We start from the raw sequence: 19,128 nt of genomic DNA, 5'->3' as shown, positions 1-19,128 counted from the left end.
ACCTTCAGTTGAGTTGTATCAGACTTGAAAGATGGTATGCCGGTTGAAGATGTTTATGAGTGCCACGGGGGGAAAGGTCTCTTGAGATGTGGCTCGGCATTACTCTGCACTTCTCAAGCACAAGGCGAGCCTTCTGGATCAACTGCTGATGTGTGACTCGGTGCCACCTTGCCATCGGGATATGTCATAAATAGAACGGCATGTCCATGCTGAAGTGGAACAAAATCCACGAGCAATATCCATCTTCCAGAGGTTCTTGCGTCGGAAAGGCTGCAACGTTTCACCTCCCACTGCATCTGTTATTGAAAAACGTTACGTTCCGTAAACTGAGTATCGCAATGGGACATGAGGTTCCACGTCGAGAAATGAGACTCGTTCCTCGTCTGTCACCAGGCTTCTAGAAACAATGAACGGGATCCGCGGCACGGCCAGACGCGTTTCTGCTGTTGTACAAGCTCGGCCTGTCTCGCTCCAACTTCTGGCATCACCTTGGAGGAAGACACAGTGGCGGACTTCTCATGGAAAGCAGCCTCCACGTTGGTATGCGAGACTCTGCTGCTCAACACCGGGGCTCCGGAAACGAACATCCTGTGTCGGACAAGGGAGCTAACGACGTGTAGATCGTTTCGGCCCGTTATCAAGCCTCCTTGCATGGCTCGTATGGAGTAATCTGCTCCACGTTCTGACAGGTTTGAGAGAAGAATGAAGTATTTCTCGACCAGAGTCCGAGCCAAAGGATGTCTCATGTGTAAGGCAATCCGCATCGGATACATCCCGGAACACTTTGTCCGCCTGAACACCCGCGTCCGACGGCATGTCTATATCTATTCCGAGAACAGCCTTGTTACGCTGGTGTCTGTCTTCTTCTCCCAGAAAGGCTTCCAGTAGGGTATCATCCATCTAAAGATAGTAGCCGCTATCGCCTCCGATTTTCACTAATTGCAGTACTGTCAAAGGGCCGGAGAGATGTTCAGTGATGAGGTAGCTTCGAGTGACCTGGGGATGTAATATTTGAGACTAGGGTCGATCTAGAACTTCCGCTTCTTCCGTGCTGGTCCCGACGTAACCTTTTTCTGTATCTCCTGTTGTAGTTCATCTCGTTTCCGATCCGCCCGTTCCTGTGACGTCTCCCTGGGCTTCGCTGACGGCTTCTCGTCCGCTGTAGGCCTTCCTCTGGTTTCCGTATCTTCGGTCTTCGGCTCCGGAGTCTTTGATGGGCGCGTGGCTCTGCCTATTCTGCCCAAACCAGTCTTCTTGGGTGGCTCTGGTGATTTAGAAGGACGACGGTCGCCACCAATGCGACCTATAGCCCCCTTCTTCGGAGATTCTGGGGTCTTTGAGCGACTGGCACGACCACCGCCGATACGACCCAAGCCCCCTTTGATTTTACTCGCGGCAGGCTTCGGTGGTGGCGAGACCTCAACTACCGATACTGCACTTTCGTCTTCAGACGCCGTTTCGGTTTCCGAGCCTGGAGCAGCTGGCACAGAATCCTTACGGGCTGAAGATCTCGTTGCAGTTGCAGGCTGGCCTTTCTTCCCTATCGTAACCATGCGGTTAGGTTGAATGATGGGGTCTTCAGGAGGTACAGGTACGCTGTCTGGAATGTGAGATTCATCTTCGTCTTCAGTACTATCGTCGTCGCGTGCGGAGGGCGGCGGGACGAAACGTTTTCGGGTGGACATGAGATGGGGAGGCGTCGACTGCACTTGGAAATCATCGTCCTGATCCTCTCCCGCAACCCCCTTGTTTGCCGACTCGCTGTGACCGTGACCCTCTCGTTCGAATTCGGGAGGTGATGTTGCCGGCTGGTTTGAACGGGGCCTCGACTTGGGTCCCACAATCGGGATGCATAACGCCTCTGGCTTAGCCCACCAGTCGTCAAGAGGAGTTGCGGTAACCACGTCAGCCTTGCGACTATACTCGAGTCCATCGCCGCCAAAGACACTCTCAATAGCACCGAGAACGTCCTCCGAATCGTCGTCCAATTGTGCCTTCCAATCCTCGAGAGAAAAGGGAGTCAAACCCTTGACCTTTTCCTCTGCCATCTTTCTCGTGGGCTTCTGTTTTGCTGACAAGACGGCGAACACGTTTTCGAGGCGAGTCCCGGTAGCCTCCAATTTGTCCAGAAGCTTCATGATAACGGCATCCTTCTGCTTGATGATTTCTGTAAGGGACTCCACTCGCCGGCGGCCCACAGAGTTTGCTTGTGCGAGGGGTACGACAAGTTCTGTTGTGAGCTCTGACTGGGGACACTTTTGTAGATACACGGGCCATTCTAGAGATTGCATGTTGTCCAGCTCGCAAGTGATACTCAATGTCAGGCCCCGCTCGCCAGCTTCCTTGTTGGAGCGTGTTGATATCGACATGGATGCTTTGTCATGATCTCGGTGGCTTGGATCAAAGACAGATTGAATCTTGGACAGGAAAGCTCGCATGTTGCTGTCGCTGTCCGTCGGGTCGATACTGGTGGACTCATTGAGGCTGCGCTTGTAGATTGCACGCCGATCCAACGATTCAGACCATACGTTGGCCAGGTCTGTAACAAAGATTGTGTACGATGTGGTCGTGAATGTCGTCGATACCAATAGGTTGGGCAGGTCGGCCGAAGTGGGCACAGGCAGCCGTCGCCAGACGGGCGGTGTTGTCATGGCTGCGCAAGTACCGTATACTCGACAACCAAGGAGAATTTCCGTGGTCTTTCAGAAGGGAGAGTACGCAGCTGGCCGCGTGAGAACTTGAAGCGGCTTAATCTCGCAGCTGGAGGGTCGTTGCATAGACGGCACGTCAAGAGCCGATTCAGATGAAGCCTTGCAGCAGGCAGTTGGGGTTGGAGCAAGAAGACTTCCGGTGCGACGTTAGATTACGCCAGCCCTATTTTTTCGACAGAGTCTCGATGAAACGTTTTGATGCAGCTCTCAATGAAGGAGTTGGACTGAAGTGGGCGAAGGGCACAGCGGCTGTGCTAGTCGCGGCATCTATGAGTTGCCCCGCGTGCCCCGCGTGGGCGTAGAAGGATAGTTGGCTGGTCAATCTTGGGGGCGTCCGATGCAGAAAGGATGTAGTGGTCTTGCAGTGACACGTATGACAAGAAGCATGAGCCCCGCGGAACGGAAAGGCTGGCGGGGATGTTGAGGATGATGGAACTCGTCGGGTGGGAGGGAGTCTGGACAGCAAGACGTGGAGGTGGAAGGTATCACCAAAGACTTGGCGCGCTGCGGCACATCAATCAGGCAGCCATGTACCGTAGGAATATAAAGTTGAAAACTGTGACTCTTGGCTGTTGAGCAATAGTGAATGGGGGAAGAGACAGAATTGTGGGGGCAATTCACACTCATTCTGCACTGTGCATGGGATGACAGGGTGACAGGGTCGTCCAATTTACAGTACCACGATGAACGTGCGTGTGAATGAGCATGAAGGCAACATGAAGAAATGGGTGCTTGCATTCATACGTCTCATTTACTCAGTTCAAGTGAGGCTGTCGAGGATAGTGTGCCACAACATTGACAGACGAAGTCATGAGTACTTGTCCAAACAGGTACTCCTCCATGAATGTAAGTCAAATGGGGATGTGAGCCTATCTTACTTGGCCTAGGATAGGCCTAGTATAGAACTACGGATTTTCAATCGCTGCCTCTCATCCAAATCATTTCGTTCACGCCATCATGGAGTCAACAGGCTGCAACCGACTGACATTGACGTGTCTCAGAAGCAGTTGGTCTAACTCGGGATGACTGAAAGATGGGAGACTTGAGGCTGAAGTAGGATAAGGTTTGGACGAATTCCCGGCAGGGACATCCTGACATTTGCAGTAGCACTACGGATAGTTCACAACAAAATGGCACACCTAGGAAAGTCTCAGTCAGGTTCGGGTACGACTTATGTTCTTTTTTCCAGTCATATGCTTTCTCATCTGCTTATTCACTTACTCCCCTCAATCAGTTGTCTTCAATGCCTTACTCAGCTCAATGGGAGTCATGAGGGCACGTGCGGATGACCTTATGTAAGTCATGAAGATAAACTCCAGGTACGTACCTAAATTACCTCAGGTCTGTGAGGTGGCCAAATTGAACTTTCCCCAGCGACCTCTTCTATTATTTCTTGTTCATAATACTTCAGTATATTCCTTCAATAAGTCAAGTCAAGCGTCTTTGCAACATCGAGAGTCCAAAACTCCAGCTTTGATAAGATTACCGCCAGCCACTGACCGCTTCAAGATCAACAAGCAGCGTTGAAAAGTGAGACAGACCGTTGTAATGCTACCGTCAACGCGGAGCTGGGCCGCTCCAGACTCCCTGAAAAAGGCCTAAGAAAGCCGTCACTCATCATCATCCGAAGTCTCTCATTGGCGCAGCTGTGCACCGCCATAGCGCCCCCATAACTTCCACCTCGCGTGGCGCCGAATGCGCCACTCGTTTCTCTTCATTCCACCAACATCCACGCTTCAGCATCATTGCATGAGAACCCCCCCGTCTATCGCCAAGATCTCATGCGAGCCTGTTAACTTGGTTTGGCGTCTTTCGGTGCTACGCCACCCCCGCTGAACAAGCTTGATTCACGATTCCTGCGAGCCTCTCGCCAGGCGCTGACTGGTCCGTCAAGGGCACATCACCAGTGCCATGCTTGCCAGGCACGAAAAGCAGGGACAGGGACATGGCGGATGACGTCCCCAACCAAGTGAGGGGAGCCTTCATCAATTTCTCGCACCGCACCATGGCATTCATGGCAACTAAGGATACCAGTGGCAATCTTCCACGCCGCTGGCAACCCACCATTGGCCATCTTTTATGTGCTCCGCTGCCAGCCACACCTCAGCCATGCCTACAGTACGCTTGTCTTGTGTTTGGCTTGTAGGACGGACCTGGCGAGCCTGACTTTCCAAGAGAAGGGGATGACGGCGGCGGAAGGCGAAACTGGCAGGCGTCAACCTCCACTACCTTGTAATGGGATGATCAGCCAGGAACGCTATCCGTGGCCCGTCGCTGCTACCCAAACACGCCAAATATCAGGGATGTTGGTCATGGTTCGGCCTATCCCAACGCAAGAAGCTGGACATCACCTGTTCTTCTCGCCCATGATTCGTTCCTGGGGCCTCCAGAGTACCGGGAACGATTGCAACACCAAAGAGGATCACCCGGCATGTATAAACTGAGTACTGCCGCGACCTTTAACAACCCTCTACCGCCCGCCTTTCCGCTCAGCACATACTGTGTTATGCTCTACGGATATTGCTCTCGATAAACCACTTCGTGGCAATAATCATGGGACAGAAGCCTAGCAGCCCGTTGGCGACTTGTCTTGACAACGTCTGCAATGGCCGCTCCTCCTGCGTTGGATACCCAAACGACCCTCTCTTCCAGTTAAATTGGGTGAAGCCGTACAATCTCGATATCCCGGTGGAGCCTATCGCCGTCACAAAACCCTCAACAACGGAAGATGTTGCCGGGTTCGTCAAATGCGCTGCGGCCAACAATGTCAAGGTGCAAGCCAAATCGGGAGGCCACTCATATGCGTAGGTTTTTCGAGATGTCATCGTTATGTAGTCCACTGCTAACACACTCATTTATCCGCAGCAACTTTGGCATTGGTGGCACCGACGGCGCTCTCGTCATTGACTTGGCAAACTTTCAAAATTTCTCCATGGACACGAACACTTGGCAGGCAACTATCGGCGGAGGTCACAAGCTGCACGACGTGACGGAAAAGTTGCACGACAATGGGAAGAGAGCCATGGCTCACGGCACGTGTCCCGGTGTAGGCATCGGAGGCCATGCCACAATTGTTGGTCCCCCGCAGTCGGTGGTCTATCACGTTTTCGTACGCCCTGCTAATGCAAGTCACATTTAGGGCGGTCTCGGCCCCAGCTCAAGGATGTGGGGAAGTTGTCTAGATCACGTCGTCGAAGTTGAGGTGGTCACCGCAGACGGCAAGATCCAGCGAGCAACCGAGATCCAGAACTCGGACCTCTTCTTTGCTCTTAAGGGCGCCGGCGCCGGCTTCGGCGTCATCACCGAATTCGTTATGCGGACCCACCCGGAGCCCGGCGATGTCGTGCAATACTCGTACGCCATCACTTTTGCCAAGCACCGCGACCTTGCACCTGTCTTCAAGCAATGGCAAGACCTCATCTCCGATCCGGAGCTGGATCGTCGGTTCAGCAGCGAGTTTGTGATGCAGGAGCTCGGCGTCGCCATCACCGCTACATTCTACGGGACAGAAGATGAGTTCAAGAAGACGGGCATCCCAGACCGCATCCCCGAGGGCAAGGTATCCGTGGTAGTAAATGACTGGCTCGGCGACGTTGCTCAAAAGGCACAAGATGCGGCGCTTTGGCTGAGTGATATCCAGTCACCTTTCACCTCCAAGAGTCTCGCCTTTACCCGCAACGACCTCCTCGGCGAAGATGGCATTCAAGGAATAATGGACTACGTGGATGGTACCGACCGCGGTACCCTGATTTGGTTCCTCATCTTTGACGTCACCGGCGGCGCAATCAACGACGTGCCCATGAACGCTACTGCCTACCGCCACCGCGACAAGGTCATGTTCTTCCAGGGCTACGGTGTCGGCATTCCGACTTTGAGCAGCAAGACCAAGGATTTCATGTCTGGGGTTGCCGACAAGATCCGGAAAGCGAGTCCGAACGAGCTGAGCACATATGCTGGGTATGTCGACCCGACGCTCGACAACGCGCAAGAGAGGTATTGGGGAACCAATCTCCCAACGCTGGAGCGCATTAAAGCGACGTGGGATCCCAAGGATTTATTCTCGAATCCTCAGAGCGTGCGACCCAACGCGAGCGCACAGATTGTCGAGCCTACGACTAGTGGTGGTTCGAATGGCTCGAATAATAGCGATTCGGCAGGCGGTGGCAGCTAGGAAGGGGCCGGGAGCACCCGGCATTCACCTGGTCTTATGGGACTTGCAATCACGACGTTTATGGTTTTGGCATTCTCCATATTGATGGCATGAGGCACTGGCTTAGTAGATCATGGGGCAGTGAGCTGTTTTCTTCAAAGATACCCAGTATCAATTCAAGCATATTCTATTTGATTCAGAATCTGGCCAAGCCGAGGGTTACGCAAACGCTGTGAATATTGAAGGAAGCCTGTCAGGCATTCAAGTAAGCACATGTACAATTGGAGTCGTGCGCGTCGAAGATTACCGACCTGAGCAGCGGCAGGACACATAGGCACCCGTCATGCGATCCTGGTCCGTCCTTGGTGGGGGCCGTAATCTCGCCTTCTCATCAGCCAACACTCTTCACCAACGAACACCAACACCAGCATCATTTGGGTCATCAGCAACCCTTCATCGTCCCTGGTCCTCGTGTGTCATAAAGCCTTCGACTTCCACGATTTATTTCAAGAAATTAACGTAAAGAAGAAATTCACATCAACCATTTCTCTATCAATCCGTACTAGCATCTTCACTCTCAACCACCTCACACCCTCAACCCAACCCAACCCAAACATGCCCTCCGTAATCGACGGCAACATCTCCCGCCGCCCCTACACTGCCCGCGAATCCGCAACCCGACTAACTCACATCCTCCACCACCCCTACCTCCTCACGCCGCGCGAGGTCGTGCTGGGGATCTACCTCGTCTACATAGCCTACTGCACAATCCTCACGCTCCGCAGCATCGGATTCCTCGTCTTCGAGGCCTGCGGGCGGGAGATGTGGTGCCCGGAGGATCCGCCTGTGCCGGAGTGGTATCCGCCCGGGTGGAAGGTGGAGCTGAGTCGGTGGGATTGCTTCCGGATGTTGAGATGGATGGTGCTGAGGAGGGTTTGGGCTTTGGGGTATGAGGTTTTTGCGTGGGGTGTTTTGGGGGCTTTAGGTGCGGTGTTGGTGAAAGAGGGCGTTAGATGGGTCAGAGGGTCAGCGTGAGATGAAGACTGTTTGGATGTATGGCTTGCGTTGAGGGTGGTGGGCGTGATGTTGATGTGGATCGAACAGTGACTTTGAAGTTTGGAGGCTACGAAGGTGACTTGGATAGCCACGGCCACACTGAGAATCACGGTCCCGAGACTTGTAAATCAAGATATGATAAAGAATAAAACATTTGCGCGTGTCAAATGATCATGTTCAACTTTGTTCAACGACTAGGTGTTTTTCTAGTTCATTCCAGCAAGTCTTTAAATCAGCCAAGCTGTGTCAAGTCGGGCGCCTGTTCAGGCCTATCATGGCTCCTCAGGGAATCACTTGAGACCAAATTAAGACGAGTTCAACGACAGTCGCGTCCATTATCTTATCAAGATGGAAGAATATTGCTCTGCCTCTGACATCGTGGCTTTTCCCATCTTAGGCCGGTCATCTCACCCATCTTCCTCACTCAAGCCTATAGACCGGCACCGGAATCATTTGTTTCTTCAGCTATATGGACAGAATCTTCTTATTCACTCCGTTGCCGTAGACTAGGTACGATCATCAATGTGGTGATAGAAGGGCCCGGGTTATTCTGTGCCGGGATGACGGAGTTGATGGGCTTTGGTCCGGGGATGTCCGGATGGGGAGTTTGGCGTTTGGCGTGGGGAATTTGGCGATGGAAGTGCACAACGGATCTTCCTGAAATGGACTGACTCAACAGAGTTGTCTGGGCGTTGATGATATCTTTGATGCATGGTCTATCAGCTTTAGATGAGAGAGAGGATCCAATGGGGGAGCATCTTGCAGCAGATACTCGATGATACAAGTCCCGGCGAACGGAGGACAGGATAGATGGAACATTATTCTTACTGCCAACTATAGCAACGGAATGCGGAAGGGCTAATAGAAAGGGTGGTGGTGCGATGATGACAGTCACGTTCGTTCAAACCTATATGATAAAGGAGAGGGTCTTTTCGAAATAGAAAATTTCATGATCGTGAAGTAAGGCGATGTATATTGAAGCCAATGACTCAAAATTCGTACGTCTTCTATCTCAAACGGCATCTGTAAGGTTTCCTGATTGTTGGACGTATCTTACTCCCTTACTGTCTTGTAAGTCAGGTGCCATTCTGATCGACTCATAGGCGATGTAGTTGTTGGTGTGCTCCCCTGTGGTCGATTTACACTATGCACTAGGGGCCGAGGGAAAAGTACTTCACATTCACTGCAATCAACCATCCCTAAGGCGATGGTGTGGTCTCATGGTATGGCTACCCTTCACCTCCGCAACGATTTGTTGTTGACAGATTGGGTACTGCAACTTTATCACATCCCAACCGACTCCTACCTTATAGAGGCCGCATTAAGCTTATCCGTGAGTGACGTAAATTGAGCTCGCAGCAATTCAAACTCGTCCAAAGCCGGACGTCTGACTTCCAAAAAGGGGTTGGGATTGGGTATCGCGCACTCGCGGTCTTCACTGCAACTTTTACTCCTCTAAAGACGATGAAGTATAGCGACCCAAGAGAGGCTCGGGAGAAGCTCGGAATCACAACCTTCAGTGCGATTTTAACTCCCCCCAAGGCAGTGACGAGGGGCCATAAGGTAGGATGGAGTGGGGCAAGACAGCCAGCGGGGTCTCTGTGCATCAAAAAGGCAGAGGGAAAGGTTTTCGGGGTGGCTTATCTAATCTCCACGTGACGGATAATTCTGGCTCGGGTAAGGGAGGAGCGTAGGGTTCGGTGCTCCACACCAGCGATTCACCAAAAACATTTTCGAAGTCGTGAAATTTCCAGCCTAGTTCACGATTCCACGTCCGCCATCTAACCCTCCAGCCAGCCCCGTAGTTGATTCCGACACCCCCAAACCGACACAATGGCCAAGCTCTCGTAAGTCATTGTAATTCTACTCTTCGAATCCAGCGACGGCGCAAAATTTTCGGCTTCTTTTCACCCCTCCTCCAGCGACGACGGAGCTTTTGGTGGGATGCACGCGGCGAGAAGCGGGCGGGCGCTCGAAATTTCGGCACACGACAACGACGACCAACGCAGGGAAAGAGGAGGAAATTTCGAAGTCAGCAAGGCAAAGGCCGGAAGTGTAGCATTGGGCTTCGACTGCGACAGAAACACCGACTGACGGCATGCACGAATGGAGAACAAAACACTGCGCGAAATGATGCCCCTCGCCCACCGCTAGCCCACCACGAGAAACGGAATTTTGCGCCGACAATGGAGGAGACATGAGCAGAGAAAATTCCGGCAAACATCAAGACGCGGAAGTGCTGACCAGATTTCTACAGTCGCGGTGCCCCCGGTGGCAAGCTCAAGATGACCCTCGGTCTTCCCGTGTACGAACTCTCCTCTCTTCCCGAATGAGAGAACCCATTCTCTGTGGTTGGAACTCGTCGCTGACTCTGTTGCTTCAGTGGTGCCGTCATGAACTGCGCCGACAACTCTGGTGCCCGTAACCTTTACATCATCTCCGTCAAGGGTATCGGTGCCCGCCTCAACAGACTGCCTGCCGGTGGTGTCGGTGACATGGTCATGGCCACCGTCAAGAAGGGAAAGCCCGAACTCCGCAAGAAGGTCCACCCCGCCGTCATCGTTCGCCAGTCCAAGCCCTGGAAGCGTTTCGACGGTGTCTTCCTGTACTTCGAGGACAACGCCGGTGTCGTAAGTACTACCTTGCATTTTTGGGGGAATGGGGCGCGTCGGACGAGACTTGGTTGTGCAGCTTTCGCACAGCCGAGCTCTGAATATGGCGTCGCTGTTTCGAAGTGACAATCAAGAACTGTCGCTGACACAATGACTACAGATCGTCAACCCCAAGGGTGAGATGAAGGGCTCCGCCATTACCGGCCCCGTCGGTAAGGAGGCTGCTGAGCTCTGGCCCGTAAGTTCTTCCAATACAAACGATCTTGGGATTTACGAGACTAACACCCAATCCAGCGTATTGCCAGCAACTCTGGTGTCGTCATGTAAAGGAGTTTTTTTTTTTTTACACAAGTCAAGAAATAAAAGGGCGAAAAGGACGACGTTATGGCTACGGATTAGGTCAACCGGTGCGAACCATAGGGACATACTTCATCACCCCTCCTCCTCTCTCTCTCCTTGACACCTCTCTCCCCCCACCCTGTCGTCATGAAGTGAAAGAGAGCGAGGTCGAATGGATTCATCACACACACAAAACACCATCTGAAAGAGGGTTGTGGGCCTGGTTTTTTCTTTTTAGTTTCCTCGCTGGACTGGCAGGCTCTGCATTTCGGCTGTGGCGTGTAAAGGGAAAGAAATTCATACCAGGCATTTCGCATACAGGAGAGATACAAAACTCCGATTCTTTGCGCACGTTACACATATTTACCCCCTGCTTTCCTAGTTGCTCCCTGTTTGGCGCACTCGCCGTCTGTGACCTGTGATGCGCCCAGGCCTCGACAAATCCCGATCAGGCAAATGCCCCGAAATCCATCTAGCAAGCCATGTCAGTGCAAGTAATGTCTGCACGCGCGGCGAGAAAGACCAAGTTGGTCTTGAGGCTCTGACTGCACAGCAATTTTAGCCACCTCTCAGGCCGTGGCCTGCATCACCCTCAGGGCCTCGGTCACTCCATTCTAAGTTCCCATTCCTCTTAACCTCTCTCTGCCTGCAGCATTGATTTAACGTCCTTTACTGTGATACAACCTCTGCGCCGTGAATGTAAGGATCTCTGCCTGTCTGACGCCGACACTCCGGTGCCTCCAATTTGATATCGCCATCAAATGAAAGTCGCATTACGGAGATATGTTTCCAGATCGCCTGCCAACATCAGTCGTCAGTCTTGGTGCCAATCCAGCCAAGATGCTGCTCACCATTTCGGTTTACCATGGCTGATCGGAGAGGAAAGTCGTTGCTTGAAACGTAATAAAAACACTTGTTTATATCTTATATGAACGCTAGAGTTTCAAGCATACGTTCTAATAGTGAAGACATTGAGGAGGCCTCTCCGCATTGTGGGAATTGTAGCATGACGGGACCAACCTGCATGACCATGCACCATAAATCCACACGAACTTTCGCCAGAGTATTGCAGTCTTTGAAGCCTCGTAAGCGGCTAAGATTGCAGTGTTGACAACAAACCCCTTTCCACAACCGTGTCAATCACCGACACGCGTCATGATTGGTGTTTAAATCTTTCCCAAGCCAGCAGAACGGGATGTCGGCCGAGTATCCCCTCGTTCTGATGCAGGTTTAACCAATAGGGAAGTCGATACCTTCAAGAAGTCACCCGCGCGATCGAGAAGGGATGCCCGCATGCGCTCGAGAAGAAGGGAGGCAATGGTGTTGGTCATGGTCATGGTCATGGCCATGATCGCAGCACACCAAATCAGATCCTACCTGCCGTATTCCTGGCCGGCACCAATAATCGAGTGAAAGAGGACAGCAGAGCTACAGCTTCTCAGCGACTTCATACTTAAGCTCTTTTAGTGAGTTGGAATTGCAGTGTATCGCGTTTCATTGCATCAAATGACGATGTCAAGGCGCGGCTTGATTGTCATCTCGATGCCCAGCGAGTACCTACTCAAAAATTACCATTTGTGGTATCAAAAAGCATTTGGTGATGGTCAAGGTGGACACCGACATGAATTGACTTTTGTCGCGATAACTGCTTGTGATGGACGACGATGTCCAACGGTGGACCCTCGAAGAACTAAAGTCTCAGCGAGCAAATCCGGCGCAGACATATTAAAATATTAGAGGAGCTGCATGGCTCCAGCTCAGAATGCAAGGCTGAGTCTGCGAAAGAGAGGAGACAGCCAAGGCTGCATATGAAAGGAGTCTTCGATAGTAATGACCAGGCCTTTGGGCGTGTTGAAATTGCAGTGAAATATCAGCCTGATTCTTGAAACCCTGATCCTGTCAAGGTCGATCTTTCGCGCCTGTAAAGCCGGGAAAAAACCACCACATCAGCCAGGCTGGATGTTGTAAGTCCCACAGGAACGAGCGCAGCCCGGCCTCAGCTCGTAGACTATAGAAGTGTGCGCATTGGGATTTTTCGATGGCATCTTTCGATGGCATCTGCGATATACGCTCGCTGCCTCGCAGCCCTCTCGGCCGCATCTCATGGCGAGTTGGCAATTCGGAATATTCAGAATGTTCGAACTGGCTGGGCAACCTCAAATACCTTTCAATGCTCAATATGAAGCCCGTCAAGGGCGTGGGAAACTTTCGATACTGCACGCGAAATAATTTCCACTTACAAAAGCGGTTGCCATCTCGCATAGATAAGAGGTAAAGAACGTGGTAACTGAGTTGAGATCATAAACTCTGTCTACAACGATAGGCACTTACGCCGGAACTATTTGATTAGTTCAGAATGCGCCGTGAAGGTTGAGAAATTAGTATTCTACTATTCGGGGCCTGAAGGAAGCTCAACATATGACGAGGGACACATCTCATCTGGTGAAAGACTCACAGAACGGCACGTCAAAGCAGTTGGAATAGCCTCAATAGCGAGGTAGACAAGAAACTCCAAGAATAAGACGTGCATGACATGGAATCACATCAAGAACATCCCATGTATATGGCATCAGCGTCAATTTCGTCAAAGAGTTTCGACTCTACCCTTCCACCGTCCTCGTGCCAGAAGACAAACCTCAACCATCCATCACCAACCCATGTCCCAGGGCGTCTCAACGAAATCCCTTAAATAGGAAACCAGAGCCAAAATCCCTCATACATGAGCCGCTTGGATATGCGAAAGCTCTCTCCTTCCCCGAGACCCAGTACCAGATAGTCAACGACTTGACTCTCCGCTTCCATTGACGTACCACCTCTGCAAGACCACTCACTTCACTGAGCTGGTACCAAATCGACGAAAGTTCGTATTCGTCGCCTGAAATCAAGAAAAGGTTGGCGCAAATACACAAGAGCCGAAGGAAAAAAAGGTTTCATAAAAAGAAAAAGTGACGGAGACGGCGGCACTATAAAACTTCTCAGTCGATTTGGGAGCTGAGGTCGGTGTGCCATTCCGTCAATCCATCAATGCAAAGATCCATACGCTCTCTCTCTCCTCTTTTTTGGTTTCCAACACTCGAATCGAAAATGGAAAAAAATCGGATGCCCTCGCTTCCCGATGCTGATGTAGGAGAGATCATCTCTCACGGTGCCTCTCCCGATATGTGTACTCGAACAAGAAAACTGAATTAGGTGTGTATCGGTGCGGGCCTTTTGCGTGTTCGTGTGCCCGAACTCGTCCACTGCCATCCGGATGCGACTTTCGTCATGCGAATGGGTATACAATGCTGATCGTAGAAGACTGGAAAATAGTTGCTCTGAGAAGCACATGATGCTGGTAATGATATTCGTGGGTCTCGTGACCTTTTGCGGTTGCGTTTTTTCGATGTGATCCGTATGGGTCATCATCCTGCTCTGCGTGGTAGCTTAACGTGCCGTTTTTGACAGATGTTAGTAGATGTGTTCGGATTCGTTACTGTCCCTGTCCCATTGGGAAGGGTGCCGGTTGTCCAGATTGCTGGAGTTGTATGGCCTTCTGCTGAGCGATTCGGGCCGCATCAGCTTCGGCCGCGGCAGCTGCTGCCTTCTTCGCAGCGAGAGTAGCCTTTCGCTTATTGACAGCGCCTTGCATGCTGCCATTGAGCCATCGTTCTGGAAAAATCGTTAGTGGACTGCAAGATCAGTGATAGGGTTGAGTGAAGCGTACTTTTCATCGAGGCCGACATCTTCTCCGACTTGGTCATGGTGGAGTAATCCTTCTCTTCCCCTTCGGCCTGGCTAGGCGGGGCCGATGACTTGGCCGAGGTAGGTGCAGACATTGGCGCTGGTCGAGGGGTCGACAGGTTGTACTCGCTGACGTCGGTCGATGTTTGACGCGGCGAGGCTGGGGGCTTGATGGTCCATCTGGAGCCATTGTTGATCAATTTGAACGACATCATCAGCCGGGGCTGAGGGGACTCGGACGCATCGAGAGTCGCGGCGAAACGGTGTATATCAGCGAGAATATGTTCGCCCAGCGTCTCCTTGGGTGCGAGCTCTGGTGCGCTCTGCTTTCTGTTGATGCGAATGATGCGAGCCTTCTTAGGCTGAGGCTCGGCCTCCACTTCCTCCTCATCGACTTCCTCCTCATCCTGCCAGTTTCGCTGTCGCTTCTTCTGGCGCAGTCCGTAGGTAGACCCGGCGTCCGAGATAGTGGCCATCGATGATGCCGAGGTCGGGCGAGATTCGTCGGTCGTTTCGGGCGCAACAACAGCAACGTGCCCGTTGCTCTTTCGCTGCGCTGCGCGACCTCTCTTGGGAGTCGGCTTCTCGGGCTCTTCTGGCTCCTCTTCGACAATGGCGGCTGACTTTGGCTGTCTGCCACGCTTGCGCTTGGGAGGCTGTACCTGCTCTGGCTCCGGCGGCGGGGCGATGGCCTCTTCTTCGGGAGCAGGCGAGTTCGGCTCCGAGACCACCACGGCAGACTTCCTGCCCCTCGGCCCTCTCTTTTTGGGGCCGGGCTTGGCAGGTGATACCGTTTGCGGCTCAGGCTCAGGCTCCTCTTCGGGGTCTTGAAGGGAAGCCGCCTTTTCTGCAGCGGCAGCCCTGCCGCGTTTCTTCGGGCCCGGCTTGTTGCTTCCCGGAGTTGCTGCACGGTGGTCGTCCTGTAACACGCCGTCAAACAATTTCGGGGGGTTGCGAGTTCTCTTGCCAGAGACGATGACTCCGTCGCCCTCGGCAGCCTTGGCGCTTGCCTGCGGTTGGCTTCGGAGTTGGCGAACACCCTCTCCACCACCACCTTTTTGAGCGCCGGGATCTTGGTTTCCGACTTTGTTGGGGTGAGGATCGTACTCGAAGTGATACGTGGCGGCCATGATCCTATCTTGCAAGCGTTGCTCGAGAATTCCGGCGTCTTTCTCCTTGATCGTGGCTCGGGAGCCCTGCACCTCAAACTCCTTTTCGATGTATGAATCTACCTTGGCGAAAGCGTTCAAGTCGGCAGTCTTCTTTTCGTAGGCGGCATCTTGAATCGCACGACGCTGGGCGTTTTCTTGATCGTCTACGACCCTGCTGCACTCTTTGTACTCCTCTTGATAGGCGAGGAGACACTCATTGGCCTGAGCCAGGAGGTCCCAAAGCTCCTCTTGGGGAAGGTCCTCAGAGTCCTTCAAGAAGGCCAAGAATTCGGCAGGATCTCTGACCTTTTTGAACCTATACTGTTTTCTGAAGCGTTGCTTCGGCATCAAGGCCGGCGTGCTGGTTCCAGTTGCAGCTGATGGCACAACAGGCGACCCTTGACGGGGCGTAAGTGCAGGAGTCGGGGCAGCCGAGTTGTAAGCAGACCCTTGGGAAAGTTGCTGGCCTTGGCTGTCGGGCGCGAGATCCTCATCATGGTCGGCGTCACGCTCAGTGTCGTCAACTTCACCGTCTGCATCGGCATTGGCACCGTCTTCTGCGTCTGCTTCAGCACCCTGACCAAGGGTGTTCGCGTTGGCATTCTCGGGCGTCTCTTCAGCGATCTCTCGCTCGCCGGAAGCTTCAGCAGCGTCGGCGTTTGAAGTGGGTGCAGATGCCTCGACGGCGACCGGGTAGATGGAGTGGGTGACATACTCGCCATCAATGTAAGGTGTAAGGTGGGACCACGGATAGCGCTTCTTTTTTGCCTCAGGAGCGGCGGGTTGGGGTTGCGGGGATGCTGCTTTGGGTTCGGGAACAGCGTAGGGTTCAGGAGCAGCAACCTCGTCCTGCATTTCTGCATCAGGTTCTTCTGTAACGTCAACGTCCATCTCGTCTTGAGGCCGGGACAATTCCTCGGACTGAGTCGTGAATGATACAGAGACGTCGACATCTTGTGAAGGGGCGGTGGACTGTGTATTTAACGGCTCCTCTTGAGGCGGAAGCTTATTTTCGGTCGCTTCGATATGACCATTTACCTTTGCGTCCTCTGTTGACACATCGGCGATAGACTCTCGTGGTTCTTCAATCGGCTGTGCGACGTTGGCATGGTCGATGTTGTTGTTGGTGGCGTTGAAAATCTGAGCAACGGCTGGTGCGGAATTTTCCTGAGTACCGGAGACAACAGCAGAATCGGCGTTGGCTGCCGGCTCAGCCATCTCCGGTAGAGCCGTTCTCTGCGGTAAACTTTCAGTAGGCCGCACGGGAGAACTGGCCTCTCTCTTGGGCTGGATAGAATAATCTTCGACGAACTCGCCATGATGAACTGTTGTCGCCTCTGTGTCTGGGCGCGGGCCAGTGTTTCCGATAATGGTGACTTGGTTGACGCGGATGGGCTGAGGGTGAGCGATGACAGGGCCTGACACCTCATCCGCGGCGGTAACAATGTCGTCGGGAACGGGCTGTGCTTGGCTCGATTGACTCTCATCCTGCTTGATGATCTGATGGCCAATGGGAGATGCCAGCTGAAGTATTACCTGAGTCTTGCGCTGGATTGGTGACGAGAGCTGGTCATGGTTTTCTGGAAGGGAGGCGTGACCTGAAATGTCCTTGTCATTGTCATCATGGTCAGATGCATCATCAGAGCTGATGAGGTCAGAAGAATCGCCCACCACTTCAATAGTGTCCTTGACAATATCCTCGTCTGATTGCTGAGAGTAGAAGGATTGTTGTTCGACAACGTTCTTCCGGGCCGGGGTCCGACGACGAGCGGCGGTAATGCTGGCGACGGAAAATTCTCTCGAGTTGGCACGGCGCTTCTGTGCTGTGGGCGTGTAGTACTCCTCGTCGACGACTTCACTGTCAGCCCGCTTCTTACGAGTGGCAGTGCGAGGAGCCGGAATTGCAATCTCGGGCAGCTCATCCTCAAAGTCGGCGGCGGAGTAGTCGATTTTCGCACGCTTTCTCAAAGTGTGAGGGCCCTTGCGGTAAGTCTCGTCTTCTTCATCGGCGGGCCCGTCAAAGCCGCTGGTGCGAGATCTCTTTCTAAGAGCCTTGCCAGGGCCGGGACCAGAACCGCCCGTGCTGGGAGATGAGCGGACACTGAAGGGGTTATTCATGGGAATGGGCTTTGCGTTGCGGCGATTTTGAGGTGCCGTCTGAGGAGTGCGAGAGGCAGCAACGGGAGGAGAGCGCGTCATGATGCTCGAGTTTGACTCGCCGCCTGCGCTGGTATCAGACTGGATGCTGGAAGTGGGAAGAGTTTTCCGGCGATTCGGACGGCCACCGCGAGAGCGCTGGTCCATAACTGTAAGCGCAGCGGATGTGTGATGGTGCAGTCCAAGTAAGAACAGGCGAAGAGGTAACCTGGCTTACGGAGACGGATGTGTAGATGATTCGGGGGTAGAAGGGAAGCCGCAATAAGATGGCGGAGAAAGCCGAGAAGTCATTCAATGAGACGGGAGGCGATTGCTCAGAATATTGATGTGATGTGAATGAGGAGCTATCGAACCCTTGTCCCGTCGTAGATTTGACGGATGGGAGTAAGAGGTGGCGGGAAGGGGGAGAGAGGTTGAATGTGAAGGTGCTGGCAAAAACCAGGTTTGATGCAAGTAAGTGGTGATGTGGTGTGGTTTGACTTGACTTGGACCACCCGACTGAGAGCTGAGAGTGAGAGCCAGAGGTTGTGAGTGGTGAGTGGTGAGTGTGAGTGAGCGAGACCGAAAGAGACCTGAGCTGAGAGAAACGGGCCTTGCTGTTGCCAATACCAAATAAGACGTCAAATTTGGGAGCAGACAGGACGGGTCTGCGCGATAGCTAGAGCAAACAAAAATATGCTCTGGAGAAAGCTAAAGAGCCAAAGAAAATAGCGACGATATTTTCAAGAGGGCGAAGAAGTCGTAAGGGTAAGATATCTGGGGTGAAAAAGGTGGTGATTTGTGCTGTTGGTGGCCCCTTCCTGTCTTGTTGCTGAGATGGCTCCTGCCCGTCTTCACTTTGACTTGCATTTCTCAATTTTGCCTTGCCAGCCGGGGCCCTGTCCACGTCCACACACGTCCACCTGTTGCTCTTGCTGGCCTGGCTCAGGCTGGCTGCCACTTCCTTCCGTTCCGTTACTGGCTGGCAGGGGCCGGGAGAGAGAAAGGGAAGGCACGACTGGGGCCCCTTTGATCGGAACGCTCCTGCACTGGCATTGGCTGTTAGTCCTTCCGAGCCAGCCACGCCTGGACCATAAGGCAATGGGAAGGAAGGAAGGGAAAAAACGGTACGTGGGTACAAGGGCCCAAGGGGGAAGGGACTCGGGAGTGAGATACGTACCTACCTACCTCTCTCACCCCTAGTTCCCGTCCCGTCGAGCATCCAAGGCCCTGTGATGGGTGCTGGGGGAGGT

General features: G+C 52.9%; 4 protein-coding genes across 4 annotated transcripts; 2 read left to right on the top strand and 2 right to left on the bottom strand.

Moving 5' to 3' along the window:
* Nucleotides 1-1,028: 1,028 nt before the first annotated feature.
* Nucleotides 1,029-2,651, bottom strand: N0V96_000874 (uncharacterized protein; the record flags this gene model as incomplete). The annotated part of the gene is made up of 1 exon (XM_053193139.2): nucleotides 1,029-2,651. One exon carries the CDS (start codon nucleotides 2,649-2,651, stop codon nucleotides 1,029-1,031), a length of 1,623 nt encoding a protein of 540 aa, XP_053049257.2.
* A 2,613-nt stretch (nucleotides 2,652-5,264) lies between these two features.
* On the top strand, nucleotides 5,265-6,882 carry N0V96_000873 (uncharacterized protein; the record flags this gene model as incomplete). The annotated part of the gene is made up of 3 exons (XM_065756062.1): nucleotides 5,265-5,515; nucleotides 5,577-5,784; nucleotides 5,851-6,882. 3 exons carry the CDS (start codon nucleotides 5,265-5,267, stop codon nucleotides 6,880-6,882), a joined length of 1,491 nt encoding a protein of 496 aa, XP_065615302.1.
* Nucleotides 6,883-9,750: 2,868 nt separating this feature from the next.
* Nucleotides 9,751-10,856, top strand: RPL23A (60S ribosomal protein uL14; the record flags this gene model as incomplete). Its single annotated transcript, XM_053193141.2, has 5 exons — nucleotides 9,751-9,764; nucleotides 10,175-10,222; nucleotides 10,301-10,547; nucleotides 10,690-10,767; nucleotides 10,824-10,856. The coding sequence occupies 5 exons, from the start codon at nucleotides 9,751-9,753 to the stop codon at nucleotides 10,854-10,856; spliced, it is 420 nt and encodes a 139-aa protein (XP_053049259.2).
* Nucleotides 10,857-14,337: 3,481 nt separating this feature from the next.
* Nucleotides 14,338-18,043, bottom strand: N0V96_000871 (uncharacterized protein; the record flags this gene model as incomplete). The annotated part of the gene is made up of 2 exons (XM_053193142.2): nucleotides 14,338-14,516; nucleotides 14,572-18,043. The coding sequence occupies 2 exons, from the start codon at nucleotides 18,041-18,043 to the stop codon at nucleotides 14,338-14,340; spliced, it is 3,651 nt and encodes a 1,216-aa protein (XP_053049260.1).
* Between the last annotated feature and the right edge of the window lie 1,085 nt (nucleotides 18,044-19,128).

This window comes from Colletotrichum fioriniae (assembly GCF_027942845.1).
Source record: "Colletotrichum fioriniae strain IMI 355084 chromosome Unknown scaffold_1, whole genome shotgun sequence".
Classification (NCBI taxonomy): domain Eukaryota; kingdom Fungi; phylum Ascomycota; class Sordariomycetes; order Glomerellales; family Glomerellaceae; genus Colletotrichum; species Colletotrichum fioriniae.
This window is presented reverse-complemented; position numbering and strand designations above follow the sequence as displayed.